The following is a 21,324-nucleotide window of genomic DNA, read 5'->3' as shown; positions in this document are numbered from 1 at the left end:
AATATAAAGATTTAATTAAATATAATTAAAAAATAATAATTTATTTAAAATTTTTAAAAAATTTAATTTTTAAAAAATATTATATCATTAATTTTTGCATTGAAAATATTTAGATAATTTTACAGGATAAAATTAACTGTATAATTTTTTCTAAAAACATATTTTATTCACAGTAGAATAATGGAAAAAAATACATAATCTTTAAATAAGAAAAAGAAAAAAAAAAGAGCAGCTCCACATAAAAAGATGGAAAAGAGTTGTAGTTTAAGTTTGGTGGGTGGCAACATGTCTTAACTTTGTCCTTCGTCAGCTCTTATTTGAAGCAGACAGAAAATTATTAAATATCTGGAGAAATAAAAAACGAATATTCGGTGAGTGTTGCTGAGGCGTTCAGATTTGGTTATCAGCTGGCGCCACGTGTCCAACCAAGGATCCTAGGTGTACCACATAAGGAAGGTCGGCTCCCACCTGCCTTTTGTGGATTGAGTATCTTTGACACCAAGCAAATATTTGGTCCCCGTCTTCCTCTACATTTACAAATTCACCCTTGCACTTTTCGGCCCAATTTCCTATTATGATTAATAGGCCCAATCCAAAAAAAAAAGTCAATATTATTTATGTTTTAATTTGTGGAAATTTTTGTTTGGTATGATAATTTGTGCATATTTATTAGTATTTGATTATTGTCTATTTATTGGTTAAAAAATATTATTCCATAGTTCTAAGAAGTTCAATTTTTTTAAAAACTTTCGGTGCAAATTAAAATATCAAAAAACTTAAAATAAATTCAATAAACTTTAATTTTTTTTCAGTTTCTGTTCTTTTTGTTGATTTTTTATAGATATTAAAATAAAAACTTTAAAGTGTGATATATTATATATTAATTTTTTTAAAAAATTTATAATATAAATGTTAAAGATAAATTTATAATTAATATTAAAAAGCAAGAATGTGTGTTTAAAAAAACACTATATTTTAAGATATTTAAAAGAAAATGATAGAGAAAAGGAGAAGTAGCACATACATTCCAATTTGTCATTTAAGGTTATCGTAAAGCTCTTAAAGCTTTTAAACATTATGAAATGTATTTGATTAAATTTTTCTAGTAAAGAAATGTCAAATGAAGGTATAAATATAATGCTGAGTAAAGAAAAATTTTCTCACATGGCATTTAGTTTTGTTTTTTTTCTCTCAATAGTTTCCTCTGAATATTTTTTTTTCAGTTAATATCTTATAGATAATTTTTGTTTCTGCAGGAATTAAGGTGTTGATTTTACTCAATAAAATTATGAAAATATTCTCAAATTTAAAATTAACGTATTTATTCAAATTCTAAGTTATTCAAAATACAATGCATGAGTACAGATAGATGAGTTTTAAAAATGAAGGAAATAGAATTGGGTCCATCATGGCTTCAACAAAGATATAAACGACGAGCAGGTGGATCACTGCATCATCCTCCAGTTGTCCAGATTGACTTGGCTAAGACGGACCTCTTGCGGAAGAAGATGGTACTTGATCTCAAGGTTTTCGAAGATTTTCTTCAGCTCGAGAATGAGCTCTGTGATCCGATTGCTGCGCTCTCCATAATTCTGATGATTGATCGTGTGTTGGACGCATAAGCTCATCTTCAGCTTGTTAAGATTCTCTATCTGTTTCACTATCACTGCGTGCTTCGGGTTCCAATACTTGGGCTTGCTCTCGATGTATCTGCACCAAGCTCAAAGTTTGTAAATTATAACTGAGTTTTTAAGTTTTAACCCTAATCGACAATGTCAAAGTTGCATGTAACATACGCTTGGATTGCCTTCTTCAGTGCCATGATAGTCTCCAGGGACGTGGAAATGTCAATCTGGAAATCAACCGTATCACCCATTTCTGGACTTCGGTAGAAGTTGCTGATTGGCTTCGAGAGCAGGACCCAATTCGGATAATAAATCTTCTCCATATCATACCGAAGGAATACGGTAGTCAATATATTCATTTCCTCCACAATCATCTATCCATGAAAGCAATCAAGTCTTCTATTCGGATAATAAATTTCCATACGCATAAACAGGTGATGTGACATGGAAGAAACATGCATGTACCTGAACACCGTCGACGACGCAGCGATCGCCAATGTCGAAAGGATGCATGATGAAGATGAAGACAATGGATTCGAACACCATCTTACAAGTGTTCTGGAACATGACCCCGGCAACAACTAGCTGTGTTAAGACAAGAAACACTATCCTATATGTTGCTACCTCCATTACCAAGAGGGATACCACGACTATGATCACGACGACCACCGCACTTGCTAGCTTATGCAGTTGTTGCACAGCTGTTTTGGTATCATTCAGCGAATGTGCTAGAAATTTTCGTTCAAAATAAGCTCGAACCTGGATGTTAATGGCAATGTATATATATACATTTTCATTAAGTATATATTGTCAAAGAACAAAAGCACCATGATCGATAAAACGAGTAATTAGGCAAGCAGGACTGACCACCCAATTTCTAAAGGAAGATTTTGAAATTCTTCCGGTCTCGAGAGCTCCTTCAAATAGTGGGAATATGGTGTAAACTTCAACCCCCTTCAGGAATCTCATTAGATCTTCCTCTTCAATATACCTTTAATTAGAAAAACCGTGATTGGCATTCACCTTGGTGAGACATAAAGGTTAAATTATATACATGCGCATATGATAAGAGTATATACATGTACGTACGGAAGTGCTGAAACCACATATAGCTAGCAACTAAAGAATTCAGCTGCAGAATGTGGACTAAGATCACTTGTTGGTGCCCAAGGAGTAAGGGCCACTTAAACTCACCAAGAGTGGTGCAGAAAGGAAATTAAAGGAAGTTCGTTGACTCGATTTCATTATCAAAAGGTGCACACACTCATCAACCATTTTGAAGGAGAAAGGCATGCGCTGGCTATGGCGCCATACCGACCATCAAATATTACTTGTGGTATGTATTAGGACCACAACAAAAGAAGCACTCACTCTACAATGAGCATGAGTTGTCTTTGTCGTTATTCTATTGGCCGTGATCAGCCCTGGTCTGTTCAGTACGAAAACGAGGATATACATTCAAACCGACTTGATAAACTTTGCTATTTCTGGCATGTTCTTCCTTAACGGCTGCTTTCAGTTTTGGGGCCACTCGTGCAATAGCAGAGAAACAAAGACCACGTGCAAAAATATAAGGGAGAGAGTTCATTAGACGTAAGGGTAAAGGTAAAAGTATAGTTTAATACATGATTAGTTTTTCCTTAGGGATGTTCATGGATAAATTTAATTGAATATTTTATATTATTTGACTTGATTAAATAAGATTAAGTAACTTTATAATTATATTTATGTAGGATTTGGATGATAAAATTATTAAATATTTTATAAGATTTCTATAAGATATTATTTAAAAACACAAAATGTTAGTATTTTATATAAATAAAGTTATTGTAGACTTGTTGTAAGCATGAAAGGAAAATGGACTCGCGCATATATAAGATTAGGTCAAGCTTTAAGAAAATGTAGATTTCTCCTCCTACACCTCAGTTCTCATGCTTTCCTTTGTTGATAATATTAATGTAATTTGCTAATTATGGTCCATTTTTAGACTTGAAAGGTTGAATTCAAGAATGAGATTGTTCATGCAATTAAAGAACTAAACATGTATTCATGCATGCAAGAAAGGGATCAGATATAGGGGAAGAGATGTGTTTACTTGGCTCCCTGCTTAGCCACATTCTTGAAGATCCTTTGCGCGGTGTTTCTAGCCTCCCACTCACTAGTAATCTCCGACTCCGCCTTTCCAAAATCGTCTACTGTCTTCGAAATAGTCGATAACCCTGAAGACATCACGTAGCTTGCCAGCCTCTTCACGCTCCACGCAGAGCCTGGCCTCTCCATGCTGAGCTCCCTTAGCATTTCCATGTCAATTTTCCTCGACCCGAACTTCTTCGACTTGTAGGTATTTCTCGCTTCTTTCCACTTTTTCTGCTTCCAGTTTGATGGCAATGACTTGGATTCGCTTAGGCTATGATGCTGTTCATGCATTATGATTTGCTCGTCCATGGGCGGACCTGAGAGCGTATCCAAGATGTAGTGGTGGAAGACACTTTCCTTCATTCGATCAAAGTACGTTGTCACATGGAAAGATGAGGCCAGCATTTTGACCAACACGATCTTGATAAGCCATATGATTGCACCGAGCAACACAGCTACTAACGCTTGAAACACCTTTCTGAGCACCTTGTTTTCCTTGCTGTGAACTTTGGTGTCGAACATGAAGGTGTATGAAAGAAGGACTAGGCCTAACCAGATGCAGTTTTGGATGCTCTTCCTTAGTCCATAGACGAAGTAGAGCACTTTCTCTCTAAGCATGAAGTTTCGTTCAATGAAAAAGACAGCGACAGCAATCAACCATCCGGAAACTAGGCGGCCGCAGAAGGTCACCAACACCATAAGGCACCATTTCCAGATCTCAAGCCCCCACGAACGCTTTGTCTTGAGAGATTCTATCGTGAGAGAACAGATCAAGCACGTCGTTATAACGAAAAACAGAACCCATTCAGTCAAGAGTCTCCAGTTCAACTTTTTCTTCCTCCTCTTTTGGTGTATTTTTTGCCCCTTTTCTCCACCATCTTCGTCAAACTCATCGTTCCACTCCTCTTCATTGTCATCGTTATCGTCATCCTCATCCTCATCTGTTGAAGATTGGTGGATGTCGTCAAGCAGCGGCTCAAGATCGTTGGACTCAGGGAACCTTTTCTGGGGATAGTTATACTCAAGAAACCGAGCTTTGGGTTTGGAGACGCTGAGGCGGCGTAGAGTTTTTGCTCTCTTGGGAATTTGGGGCTTTGTTTCTGCAGCCGTTTGGCCGTCCTTGAGCTCGGTTTCCATTGATGGACTTACAGGGTTTCCTTGGTCCAGGATGACAACCACCTGATCAGACTTTGCCCTTTTCTCCATTTCCGGCTTAGTGCAAATCGACCCAACTCCTCTCTTAATATTTGCCGACAAAAGGCTGCCAATTTACACTACTACTCCAACCCATTTCTGGGGCTTCATCCCTACAAGTATATATAAAGCTGCAATCCCACTATGATTGTGTGGTTAAAACTTAAAAGCATTGGAGCTAAAGATGAAAGTGAAATATGGGAAACAAAATCATTATAAGCAACTTCTTGTTGTTTTAATTCTTTTTTGAAAATTCATATGTTTAATTAGAATTTAAATATAACTTAATTACTAAATTTATGACCTCATAACTGAGATTGTTAGGTTTTAATTGACTCTTTACTAAACTGTATTAAAATTATTTAAGAAATTAATTCACTTCCTCTTCCTGCAGTGCTATGTAGCTTTCAACATAGGATGGTGGTTTCTTGAGGCCATTAGGAACGAAAAGAATGTAGAGAGAAAGTGGGCAAATGAAAATGATACAACTTTTAAGAATTGTGAATGATATTGTAACCGAAAGGGATATAATGTGAGGTTTTTATTGGATGCACTGTCCCGACATGCAAATTGAAGGTGGCGCACTGGTGGGGGTGGGGGAGCTAGAAATGCTTTTTGGGAGCAAAAGGGAAAGAAAACAGAGTTCCAAGAGGAAGTCAAAGTAGCTTGATAGCAAAGGCGAAATAAGATTGTAACTTCATGAGAACTGTAGACTTGGTTTTCAACATGAAGTAAAGAGATAAAATTTGTAAGCAAAACGAAAGAAATGAAACAAGTTGGAAAAGTAACCACCAACAGCACCCCCGGCCTTCCTCCAACGCCTTGTCATTGTTCTAACCCTTCACTGACTTTTATATTTGGAAAGGTGATTTTATTTGCCTCAATGGCTCATATGCCATTCCAAGTCTCTTGCTATTTGCAATAGACTTTTCATGGCACATTATCATGGCCCGGGCATGTGAAAGTAAAGATCTTACAAAAGCATCGCGCCAAAATCATTGACGGCGATAGACATGAATCCTCTAATCCTAATCAAGATAAGGAGAACAATAAAAGCTTGCACCTAAGCCAAGAAAAACAAAGCGGACAGCCAGATCCAGTGCCCTTTACAAAAAGTGAAGCACTGCCCTTACAAAAACTCACAACCCTGTAAAACAAGCTTGAAGAACAACTGCTGCTTCATGGATTTATGGTTCTTCATTTCCTCTGTGTAAAACTAAAGAATTTGATGACAAGTCGTAGTACTAGGAGAAATTTGATGACAAGTCGTGTAAAACTCTAGCTAATTAATTTCGTAGAACAACAACCAGTCGAGGAGAAAAGAGTTAGTTCAACGCAACTTCTCCTCTTGTAGGGACTAGGCCTACGGGGAAAGTTGACAAGTCGTAGTACTATTTTAAACTTCCTACAAATACTACGGCCTGGGACAAATGGAGACCGGCCATGGGCCGATATTGGGCAAAGTAATGCGGACTCTCTTCCAAGTTCAAGTATGGGTTTGGGTGTATTGATGAGCTCTTGCTTGTGAACGTTCCAGGACAAATGGTCCCAAGTTCAAGTATGGCTTTGGCTGTATTTGTAACTTTCATGTGTAAATTGTTTACCTATTCTCATTAAAAGAGAAAAGAAAGCAGAAATAAACTTCATTGAATACCATAACTATTTCAGAAAGCAGAAGTTGTTTTCAATAGACATATGAAATCACAATTGGGGAGGAAGTGACTTTCACTTTTAAATACTGTGACATCCACTGATTATCACAGTTTAACAACATACAAAAGACCAAAAAAGAAGGCCAAAAAAGATAAAAAATTAAAAAAAAAAATAGGATACCAGGGCCCTGTATAGACGCCTTGCAAAGAATATATCTATAAAATTAACAAAAATCATATTATTTGGGGGAGGCTAACTCTTCAATTTGAGGAATATGAATTTAGAGATTCTTGATTTCTATGGATATCTAATCTCTGTGTTGCAGTATGGAACTTCCTTCTATCAGTTCCTACCACTTGGTCTAGGAACAATAATTATACTTAAATAAACCAGGCAAGAGACCTGTCACCGTGACTTAGCTTGGGATCATTATGTCATCTTGAACTGCTGTTAGAGGAATACCAGAGCTTTTTCTGGCATATCAATATCTTCTCCTTCTCCACACCATATTCAGTGTCTTCTTTATGGCATCCCCACCTCAAGCCCTTAGCAATGGTGGCAATGGCATCAACAAAATAGCTGGATTCTCGTATCAATGCATACCCATTAGGACGCAGAATACGATCCATCTCCAAGAGCACGTACTTCATATCACACCTGGGGAAGCAACAATAATTTTCAGAACATGCGGCAACAATTCAAAAATCCCTATTTAATCATTCATAGTGCATCATCTCAGTCAATTAGCATGCATTTTGATAACTACCTATTTAATTTTCTAACCTTGAACATAAAACCTTTGAAGTGTTTGTTATGTCATGCCAGATGCACAAAGGTTTCAGATATAAACTAGTTCTGGCATACAGAATATGAGCACAAGTACAAATTTCAAACCAAGATTAAGAGGATTTGATTGTGTTGGAACATGGGTCCAACTTGTCTACTTCACTGAAAATATTAAATCAGCAGGATTCAAAACACTTGACAAAATTTTTGCTTTGACACAAGCTCATATCATAATGATCAACCTCAACCAAGTAGCTTACCTACTTCTATTCTGCCTTTTAACCTAATTTTCGCAGACACAAGACAAATCTATGCCCTCTGTTCACGCAACATTTTCAAATATCAACTGTATGAAATCAGGCAACGGCTGTACCAAATGCAAATCCATGTAGTTGTAAATTGTAATAACAATCTAAAATATTCCAACCCAGAATAAAGTGCAAGACATAAAGAATCCATTAGAAGTACCATTAAATCTAGAAAACATCAAATGGGAACATAAACCCAATGCCTACCTCTGGCTCTCGGCAGTGAAGAGACCATCAAGGTGAAGGAGATCATATGTCCGAGGATATGTTGAAAATGCTTCACACCTACAAAAGAGAAAACAAATTAAACCCCATGAAAAACTGAGCATCAAAAGAGTAAGCATGTTACAGTCTCGGAGCTATACTCCCAATGCATACCGAAGTATCAAAGTTCATATATATGTAATTGAAATTACCAGTCATGATAAGATCCAATAAGGCCCCGATCATAAACCACAGGCAGTGTGTTGGCAGCATAGGAAGAGACAACATTCATGACCCACAGGGGATCATCAATAAGAGCTGTAGCAAAACCTCCAAAAGCTGTATTCATGTCCATTACATTTCTTATCTTATCAGTCCCAATTGCAGAGAGTAACTTTTTGTAGTGCTTGGCCCGCACCTTCCACTTGCTGTCATCATGCTTTAAAGTACTGGCACTCCCACCAGGAACATCTGAAATGCGTTCAGGGGCAACTTCCAACCTCTCTGGCCACTTTGGCAGGGATTCCAAGGCAGTTTTCTTAAGTTTTGGGCTTGGAACTACAACACATGGACGGAGTGGAGTGTACCATGCTGAATCTGGTTCAAGACTGTCATCACACTTGGCTGGGTACGCGTCTGGATCAGTAAGCTTATCATAGCAACTATTATCTGAAGATTTCTGCCACACAGCAATATCATCCTTTTTGGCATACAATTTAAAGCACATTGACGTCAACAAGTCCTCCAACTTCTCATAATCAGATTTCTGCTCTTCCACAGTTGTATTCCAACCACGCCACCGATTTTCATAATTTACGGGAGGACCAGACAAGACCCAGAAACCACCAGGACGGAGTATGCGATGAACTTCAAGGAGATAAATTCCACCTGAAAGCAAGAGCATCTATTGTTTAAAAACAGCAAGTGGCAACCAAATGAAGGTTCTTACTTTGTGCCCGGTGGATATCATAACTGCAAGATAATGTTAGTTCATATGACTCTATATTTAAGTTTGAGCAGAGTAGAGGAAATTCACTTACCAAATTCAGTCCATGGGATAAGGCATCTTGAGCAATGCGCCATATCAAATGAACTTGAAGGGAAAGGAAGGCGCTGGGTAGAAATGACACCAAGGATTGCGGGTATTCCACGTTCCAATGCAAACTGGACCTGAGCTTCATGATTATCTCTTGGAGCTAGAGAAACTGTCAGAATTCCACGATCTAATAGATCACCTCCCCAACTTGCAACCTGGATATAAATCAATCAAAAGAATTTAAATTTAGAAAAGAACAAAGGCAGAGAACAGCAAGGGGAAGTGAGAAGCAAAGAGATGGACAATCAATTTCCTCCCATATGTCAATTGAAAATAGAAAACAGAAAATGCGACTCACCCCACAACCAGTATCAATCGCAGTTCGAACTGTGCCATCACTCATTTCAGGGATCAAATCTTGCATCAAGTCCACATATGCACCAACTCCTCTGGGGAACATAGTTCCACCACCAGGAAACAGGAACTTATCCCCTTGTTTCCTCAGCCAGTTCTGATTAGACTTCTGCTTGTTGATCCAATCATATGGGACATTCCTGAAACCAGATCAACATAAACTTCAAATAAATGGATAAATAAATAATTTAACACAGCAATTGACACTCCCATTATAAATTAGCAAAAAAGAAACAAGCTATAATACCTGTACCAACATTCATCCCGGCTCTTTGGCCATGCGATAGGTGGCTTATACCCATCAGGAGGTGGAACCAAACATTCCTTCCTCTCAAACGCTGGAGGACAGTGGCGTTCCAAGAAAGTAAGGCGATGGACACCATATTTCTTCCACCTCTGTAGCAATAAGCATACCTCATCAGGACAACATTCTAACTTAAGCAGCCTGTAAAATCATTAATTGAATGATCATGTCTTACCCTGGGATCTGTGCATGGAGTGTAGTCTTGATAATCAATACTGCATTCCTGGAAGGTAATCGGTTTGATTTGAACCGGGTTTATTGCAGATTCCTTAGAAGGAGGAACTGCCTTGGAAACATCCTGGACTGTCTTGCCCTCCAAGTTATTTTTCTCAGAACAGAAGATTCCACCAAGGTAGAAAGAAAACCCACATAGCACAATAACCAGTAATGTTGCAGGGAAAACCTTGAAACCTTTATCAGGTTGGGAATGATATTTTCCATCTTTGTGCTTCATGATTTCAGAAATAATCAATTACTGTAATATCAAAAGCCACCAATCAGTCAAAGCAGACAGGAATTTTATTTTATTTTTTTGCAATGACAATGCTCTACACTCCAAAATCAACACTCTGTAATCCTACCAATCAGTTTAAAACAAAACAAAAAAGCTCTGGTTTTGCTAAAATAGGAATTGCATCACTTCACCTTTGCTTATGTATAAGAAAAGAAATCAACAAAAAAAAAAAATCGCATCACAACATCACAAATTTAATCTTCACGGTTAGAGGGAAACAAGTAATTAGATCCAGTTAAAAAAATTTGATCTGCATAAGCTCTAAAGGGACATGAGATACTTATGAAAATTAAAGAAAATCCATTAATATATAACATGCCTGCACGTAGTGATGGTTTAATTTTACAGTTGAGAATGACAAAGACAGGAAAAATGGCCAACTAACAGATGACGCAATTGCAACAGAAGTAGCTTTTTAGGAGGGATCCAAGTAATGGGTACAAAAAGTATCCACCAAACCAGAAGAGAATGGAAAGGGAAAGCAAAACCATGCTCCTGCTTCAAACAGCAAAAATTAAATTTAATGTAAGATCCTGCAAGCAATACTGACCATAAGACAAGACCTTGAAAGCTGTAAATCTCGAAGATCTAATGCCAACTACTACCGACATTTAATCCTTTACATGTCACTTTGCCTTTATATCTTTCACATGATACGGGGACCCAACTCATATCGAACTCAGCCATATTAACATGGTCCCATTCATTCTCTATTTCTAATACTCTTTTCCCACCGAGTCAAAAAGGCGACAGGGAAGCTATGGATTTCCTACCCAGTATCGAAAGCAGAAAAGGAAATACTAATTAAAAGTAAAGGAAATAGAGAAACACAACATGTAGTTTTCTAATCATTTCCTTGACACGGAAGAAAAGGTTGAATGATTTCATTGTCAGTGCAGGCCAACAGCTTTTGTTTCTCACCGGAATTATCATAGCTACATTGACCTCATGAACAACAAGTAATCAATTAACCAAATGCAAAAACCAAACAGTTTCGATGCATTACGCATACCCTTCAAAGCAAAAGTATGAAAATTTGCAGCAACAAGACATGGGAAGCACCCAGAAAACAAAGAGAAGAAGAAAAGATTTTGTTTGACTACTGATTTGAATTAATATTGATAAACAACTAAAAATAGTAATTTAGAGGAGGGTAGTAAAAGGTGGAAGAGAGAAGAACCACAACTTCATGTCTTTAAGGTAAAAACTAAGTCTTTTCCAAGTGATTAACTAAAGATAGGAATTCGATACAGAAAACAAGCCTCACCGGTAAAAAAAAGGTCAGATCTGTTGAGGCAATGGAAGACATAAAAGCCCAAAAAAAGAATTGCAGAAAGCAAGTTCAAAGCAAACAGAAGGAAGAATGAGGAGATATCAACAGGACAAAAATAACAAGCAGAGAGATCTGACAAGAGAACCCAGGAAAAGCAACACCAAGTACAAAAAGAATTATACACTACAGCAAAGAAAGAGAGAGAGATGTCTTTGGATTTGGTTTCCCGTACCTCCTCTCAATCTCCTCAATTACTCTGTGTGCCTTAGTTACAAAAGAAGTAATGAGAAAGGGTGGTGGGTTCTGTTGTTGAAAGTAGAAAAACAAATAAAAACTCTCTCTTTCCAAAGGAGAAAAACAAGAGAGAATGATTGTCTTTGGATTTGGTTTCCTGTACCTCCTCTCAATCTCTTCAATTACTCTGTGTGCCTCAGTTACAAAAGAAGTAATGAGAAAGGGTGGTGGGTTCTGTTGTTGAAAGTAGAAAAACAAATACAAACTCTCTTTCCAAAGGAGAAAAACAAGAGAGAGAGAGAGAGAGCGCCCTGGAGTTGGGACAAAGGATGTAAGAATTAAACTCACTGAGATCTCGCTACAACCTTAAATAATGTGGGGATGCTCCCCTCTACTTCCTCGCCCTCTGTTTCTGCCTCGCTGCCCACCCTCTCCCCTCCCTTTCCTACTCTCCTTCCTCCTTCACTCCACTCTCTCTCTCTCTCTTTATTTTTTTCCTTTATTTAATTTCACTATTTTATTTTTTTTTTAATTGCCGTGCAAGACAGAACAGAGAGGAATGATTTCTATCTTTGCAGACAAGAACGCGGGAATTTTTTCTTTAATAGTTAAAAGGGTGTTGAAGATCTTATCTTTGCATGCCACGTAAGGGTTCAAGCAGCTGAGTAAGATAGGAACAGAATCTCGTTGCCTTGCTCTTGTTCAGGTTCATGCTAAGATTTTTAAAGGCAGCCAGCCATGGCTTCTAATTTGGCTTAAGCCATGATTCCTCCACCCCTCGTTGAGGGTCCTTGTAAAGATTCTTCTCTCTTTTTATCCCTGACAATTCCACCACTGCATCCTTCAATTACATCGAGTTTTAACAAATAATAATCTAATTGTGTACACAGTTTTAAGCTCTTTTTTAACAAGTAAAATGGAAAGAGAAGAGAAGGCGACCCCCTGGCTGTGTCGTGTAGTTATTATGGATACGGTTTTAATGCAAAGGCACAGGGCAAATCCCATCAGGGCGTCCATAGCATAGACCTCACACCCACGTTACCTGTGAACTGAGCCTGTGACGGACCGTCGGTGCTGAACCTTCATTCTATATTTTAATTCCATTGTACAAATTATAAGTTAATTAATTAAGTATATATATATATATTCAAAAAGACAATATTTCAGATCAATGTAATAAAAATATAACGAGTACCTTTGTTAACATATTAATGGTGCATGAGTTATAAAAGAAGGTAAAATAAATTAATTTTGTTATCAGTGTAACTTTTTGTTTATAATTGGAGTTACTATTATTAAATTTATAAATTAAAAGACAAAGGGATTTTAATTTTGGGTCTTGGTATTTGTGAGCATAAAGTCTGAAAGCAACTTAGGCAGAATGCTTGACTGGTGTTGGTGACTTTGTGTGTGTTGTATTATTATAATAGATTAAGGGTGTTTGAATCTGTTTGGCATCGTTTTGTCAAACACTTTGACGCACCGGCCCTCTCCTTTTCTAACTCATTGATATTACACCTAACCGAATCCCACCGAAGCCACACCAGCATTGCAGCAAAACCGTTGGATAACTAAAAGAGATATGAAGATCAATCCATTGCTGGAATTTCTCTTCCTTTTTGTTTTCCAATTGGTTCATCCATGGTACACCAGGAAAACAATTTCCTACCTCAAATTTTGAACCCTATTGACTTTAACATTTTCACAATTTCTTATCCATAGCTTTTGACTATGCTCTCCTACTTGACTTTATAAATCATGATACATCAATTATTTAATTTGTTTTTATTTTTTTCTGCATTTAATATTTGGAGTAGAAATAAAAACTAAAAAAGTAAAAATTAAATATTTTTTTAAAAAAATAAAAAATTAAAATTTTGTTATTCATAAAAAGAATTAAGAACCTAATTTATTAATATGAAATAATACATATCTCACTGATCCATATTTATGATTTAAAATATATATTTATAAAAAAAATTATTACTTATAAATCTAAAAATTGATCTTGTCTTTTAATAATACGATACCTGTGTCATTTTCCTCTACTTTATTGTGTGGTGTCCCATTTGCATTAATTCTTTCATTTTAAAAAAATTAGATTCATGAAAAATTCCATAATAGTTTCAATTCCAAAAATACATCTATTAAATGAAAAGAAAAACCTTACTTAAAAACTCAAGGCACATGTAATATTTTATTTATATGAGATTGTGATACGTAAATATTGAATTTTAATTGAATATATTATAATTAGTATTTTTTATAGATAAAAATAATTATTTTTTAATAAATTATGATTTCATATTTTATTTTTATCATATATATATATATATAGTATATAGTAAATAACAAAAAAAATAATGGACTGAAAAATTTTAGAAAATAGAAATGTGTGGTATATTCCCAAAAGGGGTGTAACCCTGTATACGACTTATTTCCGAAATGAGAGGGGAGCTTGTTTTGTGAACAGACCGACGCACGTCTTTGTCTTTTTTTTCATTAAAAAAATAAAAAACATACTTTTTAACAGCTAAGAATTTCGTCTTTAAAAAGAAAAAAAAAATAAGAATCTCTAAATCACCGACATTTGTCTGTTTTTGACTTTATTCCTTGCTTTTGTAATACCCTCCGCACGTAAAAGGCACATTCAAATGTTCATTAGATCCCCATCTCTAAGCCTAAGTATATCTGATAAGTTTCAATTATTATAATTCATTAAATTAGTACTCTTTTTATCTAAATTATAAAAAAAATTCAAATTTTAATATAAAATAAATTAAAATCAAAACTTTTACCTTAATTTTTTGTAAAAAATAAATTTCAGATTCCGATAGTCTCAAAACATGCAAAATTAAAAGCAACATGTTATGGATGTAGAAATTCCTTATTCCATGTTTATTAATGAATTTATTAATTAGCGGTTGACCAAGCCAATGAAACTGCTCACTGCCGACAGGTTCAAGGACAAAAACTAGGATGTATTAAAATTCCACTCTTGTTTCTCACCTCTTTCTTTATTTATCCATTAATAAATTAAAATTCATAAAATTAAATGCCAAGTTTCAACTAATTTGAAACAACGGTGTTATATTGTAGTAAATTTTTTGAAGGATTAAAAAAGACATAATGCTTAAATAATTTTTTAAAAATATTTAAATAAGCTAATATTTTTTGACTGTATTTAATCAAATCTTGTACTTTTATTTTGAATTAAATAAATTTTTATAATTAATTATAATTATTAAAAATATTACTTATCATTTTTTATCCATATAGCATTGATATGACATTGATGTAAATAGTGAAAAATATCATATGATCACGTTATCATGTTATCACTAATTATGGTATAATAGTATGTCACATCATAATAAATTATGATATTTTAACATGTCATTTTAATATTATGTAATATAAAATAACAAATGATAATTTAATTAAGTCAATAATTAATAGTAAAAACTTATTTGATTCAAAAATAAAAAATAAAAATATTTATTTAATTTAAAATAAAAATATAAAAAGTTTGATTAAATATAATAAAAGTATAAAGCTTTATTTAAATTTTTATAAACAATTTAGAAACTTTTTTATATATTATATCAATTAAAAAACAAAAAAATTACAACCATAATTTGAATTGTACATCTTAAAAAGATAACGTTTTAAGTAGCATTCAAACAAAGACAAAGAACAGTTTTCAACGGCCTGGTACCTATCCAAAATTATGATTGCAATAAGCCAGAATGAAAGGTTTTTTTGCATGTTATTGGTGATTTTAGATTTTATAGGAGTGATTCATCACAAAAGTTAAAGATTATAATGAGTGAAAAGTTAAATTTGTACAAAACTTAAATTCCCATGCACGTTAGAATTTTTACCTTTGTAAGTTTTAGCATGTGAAACCGTACATTACTTAGAGGAACTTTCTTCGTTTTAAAATGTTTGTTTTTCTTATATATTCGTTTCAAAATAATAAGCAACGGTTGCTCCACAAGAGAGAGATACCTAAAAAGAATTAAAAAAAGTAACCCAATTCATTAAATTTGCTTTTTTTTTTTCCAAAAAAAAATGAATTCATTAAATTTTATAAATCGGATTATAAATCAGATTATAACAAATGGTTAAAGAAAAACCATTAGTCATTAGTCAAGCTTCAAATTTAATGATGACTGTAGTTGCCAAGCCTTGCAGTTTAAGCTACAAAGGCAATTGGCTAGCATGGCCTCTCTCACTTGCAAACGATGACATCTTTTTGCTTTACCTTTTTTTTTTGTTTTCTGGTGGAATCTTAGTATTCAAGTAATATTCAAAATTTTATTAAACACTCACATATTAATTAGGAATAAAAATAATTTTATAAGTACAAAATACGGGATTGATGAAAAAAAGATTTGAATAGATTTTTTGAAAATTTTGTATTTAAAACTAAATACGCAATAAGCAAATAGATAATAAATGACCTAACTAGATCATAATTCTTGCTTTATGATCCAAACTCATTTTCAACTAAATTGATGTTTGATATATGACTCAGCTGATTGATCAAATACCAATTAAAATTATGATGTGCCACATGTATTTAATATTTAAGATGCATCTCCAATCAAATCAACTTCATTCTTTCATTTTCGTCCTCCTTTTTCATTTGCTTTCCATTTTGGCCAATCAAACTAGTGACAAAACACATAACCCAAACTTGGATATGTGCTAACCACTTAAAGCAAGTAATGGAAAAAGCAATTTAGGCAAAAATTTGTCATTTTCCTCCCTCGAAATTAAAATTTCAACCAAGGAGGAGGCACAAAATAAGAGAAAATTTCAATCTTTAGAGACTAGTTTTGTCCTTATTGTCACCAACCTTTTTGTTTGGGTTAAATTATTTTAAAGTATTTCGTGGTTTTCCACCCACTCATTGCATGTCAATAATTATGCTTAAAACGGTCGCAACCTATAGGATTGAATTCTAGTGATACAATTGGTAGATTAATTAAACTGACTTCCTAAGTCATTTGGCCACCATGTTTTGTCTAAATACCTAAGATAAATTATTGCTAGAAACTGCATCTTTAAGTTTGCTCTTTTGTCATAGATCGGACCATCACCTCCAAATGAAAAATGGGTTGCAAGCTAAATTGAAAGAATTTGATTCAGATGATAGCAATGATCATGTGACATGAAAGTGCCATTTTGCAATGAGAGAGAGAGAGAGGTTAGACAAGAAATTGAATGATTTCACATGGGGTTAGGGAGGCGGTGGCCCCTCCTCCCCCAAAGGGCAGAACCCTTTGGAATGAAGCCCCAGATTGTGACCGACGGTGCTAGCGTAGGGCAGTTCCTGTGACGAGACCAACACGTTTTATTGCAAATCGAAGAGAAAAAAAGGACACCCTACGTGACTGATTAGCACGTAATTGGGCCCGTCGCTTTATACATATATCTTATATAATAACATTTAAGCAATGCGAAAGAGCTTTAGAAGCACCACATGGCATGTTCTCTTCCCCCATGTGCCTCAGGCCCTCCAATAATTTCCCCATATCTCTCATCTGCTTTGCCTTCGGCTTTTGCCAATTGCCAACCATTTTCTTTGTGATGCTGGGTGTTGACTCTGCCCAAAATCCCATCTGCCAATGGACCAAAGGAAGGTGGCTAGAGGCTTGGATGCATGTCTTTGAGCACTTTGTTTAGTTGTAATGTTGTCTTGGAATGAAAAGATTATTTTTACAAGTATTCCTTTTGTATTCTTCTTCTTATCGTTTGCATGTTCTTGACCGTACATACATGCTTTAAATATTTTAATATCAAAGGAGAACGACAGCCAAATTTATCTTAGATTGAGATGTTTAATTAAAGATGTAAATCTTTAATGAGAAATCGTATTTAATCGTAAAGCAATCGACAATAGATACCAAGTAGAGGCGAAACATGAATAGATAACCATGCATGCTCCCACATCTTAATTAGGACCAAACTTTTAACTTTGACTTTTTGCCAGTTCATGTTAAAGTCTTTGAGGAAGAATTTCTGCTTTTCAACCCCGTGTCACGATGCGCCCTTTTATAACTCTCCTACGAGATTATAGTACCTCAGAATTAGATATCCTCAATCTCAACCAAATTGAAATTTATGACCCTCCCAGGAAATCATAAGATAAATATTTAACAGGACAAGTCAAGAAAAAACAACTACTTTGTCTTACCTTGAGAATAGAGAATCTCGTCCTGCTTTCCACTTTTGGATTTTCCATTTTCTCCCTAATTATCGGGGATGGTATTATATATTATCATTTATAGCCGGAATTCAAATGGTACAGTAATTTATTTATATAGTAGAATTTAGCAACCAGACGACTCAATACTTGTTCTCCATGTGCATAAGCCCATGGTTCAAAAGCAAAGCAATGAGCAAAGACTCGGTGATATAATAAACAAAAGTCTTGGTTATTTTTCCAGATAGAAACTGCAAAGAATTATTCATACCGAAATACTATTAATATTTTACAGGAAACGCGTCTCCAGCAATAAGTGAGTTGGCTAACTCCAGGAACAGGTAAGTTACTTTTCTTACCACGTCAGCATGACATTTAGAGTAAACTGTATAAGTATTCTCAAGATTATAACATCAAATGTTTCATTTTTTATTTTGTCTCACTCCATCAGTTGAATGTGCTGATGTCAATAACAAACATTGTTTGATGAAGATGATGGTCTACCGGCCTTGACTGGAACGGGTCCCCATATAGTTCCTTCTCTACCACAATGGCAATCGACCTGGCTTAGATCATTATACCCAGCCACAGCAATATCAATTGCTGTCTGAGCAGCCACCTTCTCCCTTTCAGCCACTGCTTTCAGTCGATGCCTTTCAGCTCTTTGAGCCAACAACCTGCCCCAGGATTGAAGCCCCGATGGTCAAAGCCATAGCTGTTTTGGGCATTAAGATTGACTTCCTAAGCATGGCTATGAAGGGCACGGCTGCATGCACAGCGACAAACCATGATATGTGAAACTTCTCAGTGTGCTCCTTCCAAACACCCAAAGGCACATTAGCCGCCATGCCTAAGAGAGCAATAACAAACACCTTTGCAGGCAGTGGCTGAGGGTGTAAATTTTTAACAAGGGCGGTGCGTGCTAGGGTAGCCCTTGCAGCAACAACAGCACGGGGGCATCTGAGCTTCATGCCAGGTGGGGGTTGAAGAGCTGTTGCCACAAATGGTAGGACACGACTCACTGCTCTGTAGGATTTCGCAATTGGGCAATTCCCAGTTTGTAACCACTCATCTCCCAAAACATCATGGTTTGATGAATGCCCATTCTGAAAAATCACACAAAAGCTCAGAATCAGTGGAGTTTTCGGTGGTTATTTGGTATCAGATGCATTGTCTAAAAGGGACACATTGGTATTATATTTCATACTGCTAAGCTTGCAGAAAGCAGCCATTGCCTATAAAATAATCTCTCTGCAAGACATCAATGTAGTTCAGAACTAATAAGGATGGAGCCTAATTAGACAGTCCTACAGAAATCATAAGTCCAAATCTTCCAACTGGTTCTTAAGGATTGGTTGCTCCAAAGTTCATGTCGACACCCCACAACATGTTATATTTATGCTGGACGACCTCTTATTTGCAAACGTAGCCCTGTGCAAATGATATTTTCTTTCATCTGTTCTTCCCTCTCACCCACCCCCCCCCCCCCCCAAAAAAAAAAAAAAATTCTTTCAATCACTCCTCTAAATAAAACATTGCATTTGGTGTAAGAATGTGGATTACCTGAGAAGAGGTTTCTTGCTTGTTGGATGAGTCAGTTTCTTTTTCTGGTTCTTCCATTTATCCGTGAAGGGACAAAGCTGAATGGTCCTCCCACCACAAATGCTGACAGACTGATTGTTGCAACTTTTGCTGCTAAGGGGTTAAATTGGGGAGTAGGCCCCTGTTTCAGACATTACAGCCGCCATCAGACCACCTCCCCGAGAGTGGTACAATGCCATCCTTCCCATGAAAGAGCTTAAACGCCATATCAAAATTTGGAGCATCTTCAAATATTGGACCTCTTGCTCCCTGTACCTGCAGAAAGGTATAGACAAAATCAACTCTGGTGCAAGGCCTACATAATAGTTCAGAATCTACATATAAACATCAATGCATGACTACCAGCCAAAGGATATCAAAGAGGCTAAGAGAACTTACAGGAATGGGGAAATTCAGTGAAGAGACTGAGAAGTTTGTGGGCTTGTTGATGTTCCTAAGAAATGGACATCTCTGAATGTCCCTCTCATTAAAGGAACACTCAGACATGTCCTCATTAATTCCCTTAAACCAGAAGTCCATCGTTTCAAGAAACCAACACAATGCACCTGCAACTCAAATCAGAAAACAAATGTATGGGTTGCCAGGAAGGGCAGGAAAGGACCTCCATTTACAAAGATAACTGTGGCTATCCTGAAAGCTGCCTGAAGTTTTCAAGTATCAAGTTATCACATCACTAAGCACATAGAAACTTTCCCACCGGCATAATCCACTTTGCCCCCCTAAATTACAAAGAAAACACACACCTGGAAATTCTTTTTGGCAACAAAGGAAAAGCCAAATGCAAAGTAAATCGTTGTTGATGGTTCCTTATTTGCGTCAAGCACTATTCATCGCCTTAGCTTGATAATAGATTTTGTTTAATAGAAACTTTAAACTAATTGCAGAATCCTTTAGGCTAGAACCAGCTCCTGATTAAAGCAATTGAAGCTCAAGAAAAATGCTTATAATTACTACAAATATTCATTTGTATAATCACTCCTAATTCAAGCTGAAAAATTTTTCATTAAAATCCATCAAGAACAGAAAAAATACAGGAAAAAAAATGAAAGAGCAATGAGTATCCATATGGGCAAATGACATACGATAATTGGAAATGAATAGTTCAAGCCAAATGCAATTCAACATCAACAAAAAATTGAACGGTAACCAACTAAGCAGACTCAAGACAAAAGCAATCAATTTTCGATAATAATTCACATGAAATCAATAAGAACCATAAAATTTCATTCTAATTCTAGTCTAAGAGGAAACAAAAAGAAATGGGTTCGCAGAAAACTTAGGTAGAAGCTAAAATCGCGGTGTGTTTTGTACCTGTAAAGGATTTTTCTTCGGATGATTTGGTCGGCGTTTGGGCTGAAACTCCCAAGCGGAGCACAGAGAGAGGGGCAGAAAGCTGCAAAGAAAGACGTGTGGCTGACACAAGAGAGGAACGCGCGCACGAATCACGAGGGCAGGTTATTGTGTTGGTATCAAAGCAATGACCGGCTTCACCAGGTCATTTTGCACCTCGGCTACTTTCAATTACCGGTCATCAACGTGGTTGGCCTAGCACCCAAATTCTGTTTTATTGCATCTAATTAAATTTATTAAAGGTTTAATATGAGATTTGAGTAAGCAATATCTGTTTTGGATTCGATTCAGTTTTTTGGTTTAGATATCCATCTTACTTGTATATAAATAGGTTTAAGCAGTTAGTGGGCAGTGGCCCAACGAGCTTAAAATTTTCAAGTACGAGGGAGGAGCAAAGAATCAATGGAAGTAGTTATTAGCATAATTTGGGAACTCGGTCAGCCACAATGGATAGGGACGAAGACAATTTCCGATGGT

The 21,324-nt window shown here is 35.9% G+C and overlaps 3 protein-coding genes across 7 annotated transcripts; all 3 read right to left on the bottom strand.

Annotated features, from left to right (window-relative positions):
• Positions 1 to 1,305: 1,305 nt before the first annotated feature.
• Positions 1,306 to 6,083, bottom strand: LOC110414339 (mechanosensitive ion channel protein 10-like). Of its 2 annotated transcripts, none has more exons than XM_021425480.2 (5): positions 3,721 to 6,083; positions 2,493 to 2,616; positions 2,091 to 2,384; positions 1,797 to 1,939; positions 1,306 to 1,710 (listed from the first exon to the last, which is right to left on the bottom strand). In XM_021425480.2, the coding sequence occupies exons 1-5, from the start codon at positions 4,965 to 4,967 to the stop codon at positions 1,446 to 1,448; spliced, it is 2,073 nt and encodes a 690-aa protein (XP_021281155.1). In that variant the 5' UTR covers positions 4,968 to 6,083; the 3' UTR covers positions 1,306 to 1,445. The 2 variants fall into 2 exon arrangements, with proteins under 2 accessions (XP_021281155.1, XP_021281147.1); XM_021425472.2 differs by having other exon boundaries at positions 1,797 to 1,999; positions 3,721 to 6,076.
• Positions 6,084 to 6,617: 534 nt separating this feature from the next.
• On the bottom strand, positions 6,618 to 12,454 carry ERD3 (S-adenosyl-L-methionine-dependent methyltransferases superfamily protein). 4 transcript variants are annotated; one of them, XM_021421497.2, is made up of 8 exons: positions 12,047 to 12,454; positions 9,836 to 10,135; positions 9,604 to 9,752; positions 9,301 to 9,496; positions 8,947 to 9,157; positions 8,119 to 8,794; positions 7,910 to 7,987; positions 6,618 to 7,265 (listed from the first exon to the last, which is right to left on the bottom strand). In XM_021421497.2, the coding sequence occupies exons 2-8, from the start codon at positions 10,112 to 10,114 to the stop codon at positions 7,043 to 7,045; spliced, it is 1,812 nt and encodes a 603-aa protein (XP_021277172.1). In that variant the 5' UTR covers positions 10,115 to 10,135; positions 12,047 to 12,454; the 3' UTR covers positions 6,618 to 7,042. The 4 variants fall into 4 exon arrangements, with proteins under 4 accessions (XP_021277172.1, XP_021277147.1, XP_021277162.1 ...); XM_021421472.2 differs by lacking the exon at positions 12,047 to 12,454 and adding an exon at positions 11,680 to 12,038; XM_021421487.2 differs by lacking the exon at positions 12,047 to 12,454 and adding an exon at positions 10,494 to 10,668.
• A 5,652-nt stretch (positions 12,455 to 18,106) lies between these two features.
• LOC110410500 (uncharacterized) lies at positions 18,107 to 21,136 on the bottom strand. Its single transcript, XM_021420229.2, is given in 9 exon segments — positions 18,107 to 18,559; positions 18,561 to 19,001; positions 19,459 to 19,493; positions 19,496 to 19,531; positions 19,534 to 19,626; positions 19,629 to 19,752; positions 19,876 to 20,138; positions 20,241 to 20,405; positions 20,809 to 21,136. Coding segments are annotated over 7 exon segments (1,068 nt in total). The 5' UTR covers positions 20,017 to 20,138; positions 20,241 to 20,405; positions 20,809 to 21,136; the 3' UTR covers positions 18,107 to 18,361.
• Positions 21,137 to 21,324: the final 188 nt, after the last annotated feature.

Source organism: Theobroma umbraticum, unplaced genomic scaffold (assembly GCF_002168275.2).
Source record: "Theobroma umbraticum cultivar Fairchild unplaced genomic scaffold, ASM216827v3 scaffold_30.0, whole genome shotgun sequence".
NCBI classification, from domain to species: Eukaryota; Viridiplantae; Streptophyta; class Magnoliopsida; order Malvales; family Malvaceae; genus Theobroma; species Theobroma umbraticum.
The sequence above is the reverse complement of the archived record's forward strand: the minus strand, read 5'-3'. Positions and strand labels throughout refer to the sequence as shown.

Bases quoted from the DNA above. Each gene is read 5' to 3' on its own strand.
- LOC110414339 (XM_021425472.2), bottom strand. From the start codon at position 4,967: ATGGAGAAAAGGGCAAAGTCTGATCAGGTGGTTGTCATCCTGGACCAA. The intron at 2,617-3,720 runs GTAAACACATCT...TTCTAATTAAAG, and splicing joins GTGGCTAAGCAGGGAGCCAA to GTATATTGAAGAGGAAGATC. The intron at 2,385-2,492 runs GTCAGTCCTGCT...ATTAACATCCAG, and splicing joins CTTCCTTTAGAAATTGGGTG to GTTCGAGCTTATTTTGAACG.
- ERD3 (XM_021421497.2), bottom strand. From the start codon at position 10,114: ATGAAGCACAAAGATGGAAAATATCATTCCCAACCTGATAAAGGTTTC. The intron at 9,497-9,603 runs GTATTATAGCTT...ATCTGGTTTCAG, and splicing joins CGGGATGAATGTTGGTACAG to GAATGTCCCATATGATTGGA. The intron at 8,795-8,946 runs GTAAGTGAATTT...TCTTGCTTTCAG, and splicing joins TATCCCATGGACTGAATTTG to GTGGAATTTATCTCCTTGAA.